Source organism: Elaeis guineensis, chromosome 6, assembly GCF_000442705.2.
Source record: "Elaeis guineensis isolate ETL-2024a chromosome 6, EG11, whole genome shotgun sequence".
NCBI lineage: Eukaryota > Viridiplantae > Streptophyta > Magnoliopsida > Arecales > Arecaceae > Elaeis > Elaeis guineensis.
In genome coordinates, this window is record NC_025998.2 from 132,434,527 (window position 1) to 132,444,960 (window position 10,434).

Sequence of the window (10,434 nt, forward strand, 5' to 3'; positions counted from 1 at the left end):
CAATAAAACAACCATTTGACCATGAAGGAAAGCAACCATTTAAAATATAATTAAAAAGAAATGACATATGATAAAAGAAAAAATAAAAATCAATATACCACCAAGCATGTATGGCCTAAGCCAAGGCATGTATGTGTAGTGTAAAATCCACTTCTATCCAAAGCCCAAGGAAAGGTGGACAAAAAAAAAAGATTTATAAATATCAAAAAATAATTGTTCATTTTCAATGTGGGACTAAAATCTTTATAAATAATTGAGGAAATTTTGGAGGGAAGGAACATTTTAAGCATTCCCTCCAAAACTCTAACAGCATCCTCACTAGAGCTGAGAAATGGATGGCAAGGAACATTTTGACAGCAAGGAACAATTTGGCGGGCTCGAGTCAGGCCTTGCTAAGATATTAGCAATATTTTTTTCAACCCAAGCCCGATCCAGTGCGACCATTGGATTTATCTTTACTGACCAGATCCGGCCCTAGATGATAGACGAGCTGCCCATGCCCATCTATTTCCTTATGTAAACAATATGAAAATCAGATATGGCCAGTGACAGAAGATCTCTTACATTTACAACTAAAGGTATTAAATATTGTTGGACAGTGGGCACTCTAAGTGAAGTGTGGGGTAGGGGATATGGAAAGCTTCTAAACCTTTACTTATTTGTTGGGCCAAGCTAATTGTTTGCATTTATTTTCAGACCCAATCATAAAAATAAGTGAGCCTTTCGGACCTCGGGCCCAACCAAGCCGAGCCGAGCCTAGTGTGAATTCTTCATGTCCAAGCCCGTCCAAATCACGAGCCAGGACCATTGGATCAGGTGGGCTGCCCGACCCATGCTCAAGTCTAATTCTCACCCATCAAGCACCCTTTTTGATGCATCATTATAGGAGTAAACGGCCATAGGTATTGATGTCCATAGCCATGTGGCACATTTAGGATATAATTTCTCTTCAATCATTTATATGTCTTTCATCGGATGAAAAGAAATAAAACCTAACCAGCTGTTTCTAGTTATTTTTGAGTTCTAATCTTATAATGTACCATAATTTAGCTACATATATTAATATAACTTCTTTTTTCATCATTCACTTAATAGCATCTCACTGTATCTTCGACATACAACCTAGCTCGGAACGGACTCGTGCCTCTTCAGTCTCCTTGTATATGTATAAAAAAAATAAATATTTATAAATTAAAATTTTATAAAAATATATTTTCAATTTTAACTTAATTTCACTTACACGCATGTACTTTAAAAAATATCAAACTGATCCTTCTAGTATTCGATATATTTTAATATAGTCTAGCTGTTTATTTTATTAATAAATGATGTTAGATTTCTCTCTCAATGGATGAAAATACCCTTTATTCATGGATAGACTTGAAGGAAGAAGAAGATGAGAAGAAAAAGTGGATGAGAAGGAAAGAGAGGAGAGAAAGGTCACAGGTAAGGAATGGATTAAAAGATAAAAAGGAGAAGAAGGTGGAGAGGAAGAAGAGGAGAAAAAATGAGTTATCGACAGAAAGGGATGGTGATGGAAGAGACCACCGTGAAGGAGATGGTTTATGAACGGTTTGGAGAAAATGGATGATGAAGAGATGAAATAGATGATGAAAAAAAAGAGGTGAAAAGAGCCATCATGAAAGAGGAAAAATGAGTGAGAAGAAAGAGGAGGAAAAGAATTTTTTTGCCGATAAAAAGGGATGGATGTAGAAGGGACCACCTAAAGAAATATGGCTCATAGGTTGGTTTGAAAGAGAAAAAAAATGAGAAGAAATGAAAAGAGGAGAGAGAGACCACCGGCAAGAAATAGGATGGAAGAGGAAGAAAATAGAGAACGTAAAAATAGATGAAGGTAGAGGAGACCGTCATAAAAAAGATGGTTTATAGACCGCTTGAAAAAAAAAGATGAGGAGAAGTGCATAAAAAAAAAAAGGAGAGGACGAAAGGAAGAAGGAGAATGGGTGGAGAAAATGAAAAAAAAAGGGAAGGAGGAGAATAGGTAGAGAAAATGAAAAAAAAATGAAGGAAAAAAAAAGGAAAAAGAAGAGGAGAAATAGATAAGAAAAAAGAGGAGAAGAAAAAAGAGGAGGAAGGAAGAGGGAAAAAGAAGAAATGCTGGCCATAGAGGAGGAAAGAGAAAGAAATTGAATGTTTTTATTATTTTAAAAAATTTTATTAATAAAAAAAATATGATTGGATCATATTGAAACATATCGATAACTAAAAAATCAGTTTAATATTTTTTAAATATAAAAAATATAAATAAAATTAAATTAAAATTAAAAAAATATTTCTATAATTTTTTTTTTAAATAAAATACAATTCCCACGATGTTTAACAGGAGACAAGCTACCCATGCAGGGTTCGCAAGACAAATTGCTCCAAAAGGATAGACGACCGTTCTACAATTACCCAACAATTGCTACAGTAAAATTTCATGGCACAGATCCCAAAAAATTCAGACACGACCCCGAATCACATTACAACAGGTACATAATTAGGCCAGGTTTGAGGTTTCATAGTCCAAATACACAGGAATTAGTTCAAAATGAACACACACACACACACAGAGAGAGAGAGAGAGAGAGAGAGAGGAGACAAAACAAGAAGAAGAGACGGCTGTCATATGCCGGTAACTGACGAACAACAGATGCGTTGACTGCTGCTTCGTTATAACAGACATAGCAGCGAATCCTCCATCTCATCAGATCAACGCACAATCAATACTCAGGCATCAACAAAATGTCCATACAGAGAAAACAGGGCACAGAAAGAGAACTACTCCATGTAGCAAGAAAGAATAGCGCCTAGGCTATACACGCATAACATCCAAATTACAAAGTCAATCCCATCCCAGTTCCGAACAGGCAAGAAAACATTAGAATGAAAATACTCATTCACAAGGAGGAACGCTTAACCACAATTCTTCAACAAAGCACTAGTTTTTATGTAGTAGCAAGTGACATCACCATACTCAAAAGCACCAGTTTCAGTGGGAGGAGGAGGTGGAGTGATCTCATATCCGCTCATATTAGCATTTGAAGCCATGGCAAACGGACAAGATTATGATGAGAATTAATGCAATGATGATGCCCAAGACGATCAGCTTTATCTTCATGTTCTGTAACCACATCTTCCTCCTCATTTTTGTCCCTTGCTGCCTGAAATCTTGAGCCTGCAAATCCCAAATACAAGAAAAGGAATCAATGTTGAAAGCCCTTGAGGGCTAAAATAACCACCAAAAATAAAATTGAATGTAAACCATCCATCCACGGATGGTACTCCCAGTCCCAGATGCAAATCCAAAAAGACATCCAGAGGCCTGCTCAAGGGTTGGTAAACGTAAGTTACAGACCTGAGAGCGGAGATTCTCAGTTTTGTCAACAAGCAACTCAATTTTCTCCCCACGATCAAGAACCTGGAAAGATGTTCTCAAGGAATTAATTATGCTACTTATCAAGGAAAAAGGCATTGCTGGCAACATTCCATAATTGAGAACAGCAAAATCATTCAAATAATCACAAGTTAAATCATTAAAAGGGATACTATGATCTACCTTTTCAATATTTTCCATCATAACTCCTTTGACTTCTGAGACCTGCGCTTTCACTTTCGCCAGTTTGCTTATTTCCTCAGGGTGATCCACACAATACTGCATGTGCTCTTTCAGTTTTGGCCTGATATTTTAGTGAATAATTTTTTTTTAACCTTATTTAATCATTTTGCCACCAAAAGAAACATAAAAGCACAGCAGTATCTTCAAATGATTAGGAAGGAAAAATATACCCAAAATCTCGGTTGAGGCTGTTAGCTGCAGCAGTTGCAGCTTTTCCTCCTCCATATCTTTTGCCAAAATCCTCCTTAATCCTCTCCAGGAAGGCAATGGGAATTTGTCTGCCAGCTGACTCAACTGCAACTACACAATATGCTGCAAAATCCAAGATGGATTTTAGCCACTCATAGTGAGTGTATAATGGTAAAGAACTTCTATATTCATGTACAGCTTAAATATGCAAAATTCTCCTGATAGATTATCCAGCATAATTAAACAGCTTGCTTTTCAGTTTTAAACAAAAAAAGATTAAAGCATGAACCAGAACCACAATGCATCCTTCATGGAAGGTATGGAAGGACAATAAACAGCCCATAATACCAAAAGACTATTGCCCAACCCACCAAACTTGGATCCATCAATTTGATCAGCCCAAGAATCACACCTATTTTGGAAGGCAAACGTTACAAAGCACCCAAGAGGCTGAGCAGACATAAAGCTAATGCTAAACATGACGCTCAGCAAAAACAAGGTTGAGAGCTCTCAAAAGATGGGTCTGAGAGCAGCATCATGGATCCTGGAAATACACAATCAGATAGCCACAAAATACATATCAGAAGGGATTTAATCACTTGTATCACCAGATGGCTAGGCTTACCATTGCTTCTCAGAGATTACAACCAAAATTCTGCTGAGAGTTTCAACTCACCAAAAGAAACAGTATCATATGCCTCTGCTTCCAAATACCACAGTACCTATAATAAGAAATCATTTACTAATATCCTTCTTTCAATAGCAGCCTAACCATGTGACTTTGCACATCCTAACCTCAGACCACACATTGTTGCCAATTCTGATAGAGCAACAAAATTCACATACCCTCAACTATGTATCTGATTGTTCTCACTGTCGTTACACATCTTGCACTGCAACAAATAAAGTACCACTCAAGACCTACTCTAAGAGTACAACTATGATTCTTTATACAGTTTTCATTTCCAAAGATTCGCTCTTGTTTTGCCAATTTATTTTGGATCAGCAGCAGCAGACTGACATGAGCCACAATCATTTTCCAGCAGCACCTCCTAAAGAAATCATTCTTATCATGCCATGCATTACAAAAAACTAATTGAGATGATTACAAAAGGAGACCTCTATAAACCCAAACTTTTATTGACAACCTTCAAGATCTCAATCACCTACCATGACACCCAATCATAAAACTTGATACTACCCACAGCTGGCACTACCAGGCAAACATTACCCATATAAAATAAGATCATGATGCTACATTTGCTCAATTGCCAACTAGCAAACCATTATAAAAGTGTCCTAATCATAAAACCTGAAACTGCCTTCAGCAGGCACTACTAGGCAAAAGTTACCTATACCAAATATGATCATGATGCTAAATTTGCTCAATTGTCAACCACCAAACTAAAGGTGTCCTCCTAGTTCTGTCTCCAGTTTAGCTCCACATACCCAAGAAAAGTTGCTCTTGACAATGAAGAACTATTCCTAAATGGCATCAGTTTCAACCTTGGTACACAGACATAAATACGTATCAATTTATGGAGGGACCAAATGATAGCTCTTTTTTGGCACAGAAAATACCATGATAGTGGGCATACCAATGTAATATGAGCTCATACATACGGAGAAGAAAATATAAGGGCCAGAATATTCTTCTGGGTGATGGCTTTGCCATATTTGTTCTCTTTGATCAATATAATGATTTTTTTTTCTTTTATCATGTTAGTGTTTTAGAGTGAAAATGAAATGCAGCTATGATCTTTTAAATTATACAACATATACTCCCCTAAGAAAATAAAATAAATGCCAAACATCAACTACAGAATTTATGATCTGCTAGGAAGAAAGCAACATAAGAAAATATACAAGAAAGACCATAACCATTTTATACAGAAAAATGCACATGCGTGAATGATGGCAAACAAAAAAAAAATATAAGGTCAACAGGAAACACAACTATGTACTTTACAACTGAACTCATCTTACAGCAAAAAAAACCAGCCATACTTCGTCCAACTAAACTACAATGCTTATTATCGAGAGAAATCTACAGGGTTTAAATGATCTAGCAGAGAATTAAACAATTCTACATTCTAAGATGACATCATGATCCAGGAAAATAACCCAATCCAGGTGCTGAATATAGTGAACATATGCAATATTATGGAGATATTAACTACCTCCACGTGTCAAAAGAAATGTCTATAGATGACATGATACTACTAACAGCGCAGGAATTAACCATCAAGTCATCAAAGACATTCTAAAAACCCCAAGCAAATGCCTATGACCTCTTGGTATGTCATAACAGGAAGATCATCCAAATCTTGCATTTCACATTTTTGCAGCATGGATTCAACATATGTATATGTCTAACATATATGTATACGTCTATACATATATATATATATACATATATATGTATATATGTATGCATATGCATATGCGTATACATATCTCTGTGTGTGCGTGTGTGCGTGTACACGTATGTGTATACGTATACGTATATGTGTATATGTATATGTATATATGTATATGTATATATATCACAGAAAATATATAAACTGGTGTCAACATTTTTCAGAAAATCCAGAACCTTCAGCTTAGTATGTGTAAGCACATCCATGGACCCGTAATTTTTCCCGCATTGTGCCAACTAGTTTATAAATGAAATCGATGAACTCTTCATCCATAACAGTCGAGTTGCTTGATTGGCAGGAAGATTTTAAAAAAAAAGAAAAGAAAAGAAAAGAAGATGCAAATGCAAGAACTGCAGTCTTTCAGCCATCAGATATAGAAAGCTTTTAACCATAATCTTATTACTTCAAGTGAGTTGCTTCAGAAATCACAAGGAAACTCCCCAACAGGAATTGTGTCATGCTTTTCGTCTAAAAGACATGCTTACACCTTAGCTTGCAAACATTCTAACAATGTATATAACCTCAAACATGTGATTGGCAATATGGATACATCAAAATCTTATAGTACTTTAATTTTTAGGCAAACCTCGAACTGATGTCAGCACTACAAATTGGTGGTGAATCTCTATCCAAGAAAACATCCATCATTAGAAAACATTAAACGTCCAGGACCCAGCAAAAGGACAGGAGCTTCAAAAATTAGAAAAGACAAAAGGGGAGAAAAACTCCAGCAGGAATCTCCATCACAGGCCAAAACAGATCTCTGCACAGCAGGAATCTGGACTTCGAATTTGAAGTGGAGAAACTGGTGGGTGGAAACTAAGCCACCCGAAACCTTGTATGGTTCAGTCCTCACAACCACATAGTGAACATCCACTCCCTGAATTAGCAAACTTATCACCGAAGTGAGCCGATAAGTTTTGAGTTATTCACTGATTCACAGTAACACAAAGTGACAGAACCCAGTATTAACTAATTCTTCGAAAAATAAAAGTACTCTCAGAAAATTATAAAAATTATGGCCAAAGACCACCAGAATGAAAATTCTTCGCATATAAAATGGCTTGACCAAATCAAGTAGGATGCAGAAAAATTCCATCCGAGCTTCTTTCTATCAATTATCTGGATCTTCCAACTCCTTGCAATTAAATCTGCACTACTGTTACTTTATCAATACTCAGAAGAAAGAGATAAGGTGGTAAGCATAAATTATACTTACCACTTCTATCCCAATCAAGTAAATTTTCAGATCCAGAGTAAACCATAGGATCGACCTAAAACACGCTAACATAATAAATCTTTTAAAAAAGCCACACGCTACTTCTTCTTCTCTTTATTCTCAGCCAAAATAACAGGAATCGATCAAAACAAATCATCTCGACATTGATCATGAACCAAGCATGCTAGAGAATAGAGCAACCAAATCCAACCATAATTACCAACGAACACCAAACAGAAAACCAAGCATCGCCAAACCCTAGAAGGCTAGAATCAAACATGAATCAATTAAACAACCAAATATCACTGAAACCCCACGAATCGGAAGCAAATCAGGAAGAATTCCACAAAGAAAGTAATCAATGAAGGCGACATCGAAGGAAGGCGATCGAGGGCTCACTGTATCCTTCCTCGACGAGATAGTTGAAGGTGTGACCGTCGCAGTTGTAGGTGAACTTGTTGTTGCTCGCCGGCAGCTTCTGTAGGCATTGGGAGGCGATGCTGGTGAAGTTCCCCGTGAATTCCGTGTACTCCGCCAGGATCACCGTCCCCCTGGCCACGAAGCTATAGATCAGCGACTGCTGCCCCATCTCCCCCCTCCTAAAACACTAACCCTAGATCTATCGGCGCCGGGGGGGGAGAAGAAGAACGAAGGCGATGGGAGGCTCCCTCACGAAGAAAAAGAGAGGAGGTTTTATTCCTCTTTTTCTCGTCTCTCTCTCTCTCTCACGGGAAATGATCCGAGGGGGGGGACGAGCGCTCGTAGCTTTATTTATATATTTTATTATCTTATTTCGAACTTTTGAGGGGTTTAATGTCAAACGGAAGTACTCCCTTGAAACGGAAGGGGGCGCTGTTTTGATTTTCAAATGAACGCCCCCGTCTTATACCGAAGTTGCCATTCCCTATTCTCTCGATGGTTACCCGCGTGCCCTCTTATATCTGTTAATTTACGAAATTGCCTCTGTGCTCTGGGGTTCACGGCGGCAGATTCAATTCGAATGGGAAATCGCGATTACATACCTGGAGCGGTGGATGGCAAATTTGTAGTTATAACAAATCGAGTGGCTTTTGTTTAGGAAATGGATGGGTCATCCTTTTGTTCGGTGGCATCGGCGACTAATTGTCGCGTTTATATGTCGCCGTCGCCGTTCTTTTCCAAGTAAATACTTTTTTTTTTTATGAAAACCAAGTAATGCTATGGAAAGCCTTCCCGGGCACCCGACTGGGCTTTGCCACGTGGCATGAAGAATTGGTGAAACTTCGAATAATAGATGGATAAATGGTGCCTTATGAGCTGCCGTTGCAATGGACCCAGGGAACGTTCACGTGCACCAATTCTTCTTGCTTTTCCTTTATTTTCTTTTTCTTTTTTCCTAAAAAGAATAGAAACTTAATTTCTTTCCGTTCGCCTCCTTCGTCGCTAAGAATGCCATTTTCGTTTTCGAATTTTCCTTAGTGCTCTCATTCGTCGGGCCAACAGTATATCCGGACCGTTCACCTAATCGTACGGCATGATCACAAACAGCAAACACTCTTTTTGGGCCAATAATCATTTGCCACATAGCCGGATGGCCGCGTCAGAAGCAGGTGAGGTGGGTAGTCTGTGCCGCCTGGGAGTGGGTCACACCCAGGATTTGGACGTTGGACCGTCGGCGTTACGTTTCAACGACACGCTATCTTTCGCTCTTTGCTCTTCTTGAACGAGCCAAAACCGAGTGATTCCAGGACGGTTTGATGGACCGGCCTGGTCAAATGGAAGAGAAGCGCATGTAAGGGACGAGCCATGCCTTAATTTATTTGGTCTGGTAAACCCTTCCGCCATCCATTGGAATTGGAATGGGTCTTGGCCAATAGATGATATGGTCAAAGTGAGGGTTAATGGTTGAATTGCCTGGTGATTTCCATGGTTGGTCCCATCTTGGCTGGCGTTTTGAGAATGATAAGATGCCTGCATCCAAGAGTTTGTTGGCTTGCTTGCTTTGGTGGCTAATTCCACATGATGATGGGAACTGATGATTTCATTCCTTCTTGTTAGTTGTTAAAAAAATAAAGATTGAATGGTTCTTGTCAAGGTCTATTTTCTCTTGGTACCAAACTAAACAACAATTTCGTCCACCAATATGCAATTTGTGTCATCAAATTGTTAATATTGTAATAGCAAGCACTAAAATAAGCAATTCCATCATGAATTCACAACCATTGATCAAAGTTAACTCCATTCATGATGCCTTTGTAACCTTCCTATATATTCATCAACAACACTGGAAAACAAACTCTGCAAGTGCAACTACCGCCCCAAACCAACCTCCCTCTTTTTTTTTTTTTATTGCATAATATAGTCCAACTGATGTTATTATTTTAACTCAAAATCTCTATGAAGCTCTATTGTTTCTTCCTTGTTTGTTGATTTCCAATAGAATAATACCTGATATGTTTTCAACATCAGTAGAACTCAAACTCGTTCCTTTTCGTCAACACTTTGATTTCATGTACATGAACATAAAAATGGTTCATATTTAGATATTGTTGAGAAAACAAAATATTGAATGCTACTTGACAGATGAGAGGATTCTGTAACAAACTCCATTTCGATGGTATTACAGTACAAAATTATTTTATAATTTTTTCAATAACCATCAACAGAAATATCAATAATGTCAAAAAGATGTTTCCAGATGAAGTAGCGTGCTTCAGCTACATGAAAGTATTTTTTTTTAATAAAATATAATTTTTCTACTCTTCCTCTGCTTTTTCTATTGCGGTCTATCTTCGGCAAGATAGCCGACTGAGAATCGAATTGTAAATCTGAATGATGAATGATAAAAAATTTATAAAAAAAATTATTTATCAAAAATTATCCGATAAAAAATCTTTCGATATCTAAATCAGATAAAGAAAGAGAACAGTCAAAGAGCCAAAATGAGAGCACAAAATAGTATAGTCTAGCTTCATTTCGCACATATCTGATCCTTCATTGTTTATCGA

The 10,434-nt window shown here is 37.6% G+C and overlaps 1 protein-coding gene across 1 annotated transcript; it reads right to left on the minus strand.

Moving 5' to 3' along the window:
- Positions 1–2,772: 2,772 nt before the first annotated feature.
- LOC105046433 (vesicle-associated membrane protein 721) lies at positions 2,773–8,186 on the minus strand. The gene is given in 6 exon segments (XM_010925018.4): positions 2,773–3,154; positions 3,157–3,178; positions 3,359–3,421; positions 3,560–3,680; positions 3,790–3,931; positions 7,847–8,186. Coding segments are annotated over 6 exon segments (663 nt in total). The 5' UTR covers positions 8,037–8,186; the 3' UTR covers positions 2,773–3,029.
- Between the last annotated feature and the right edge of the window lie 2,248 nt (positions 8,187–10,434).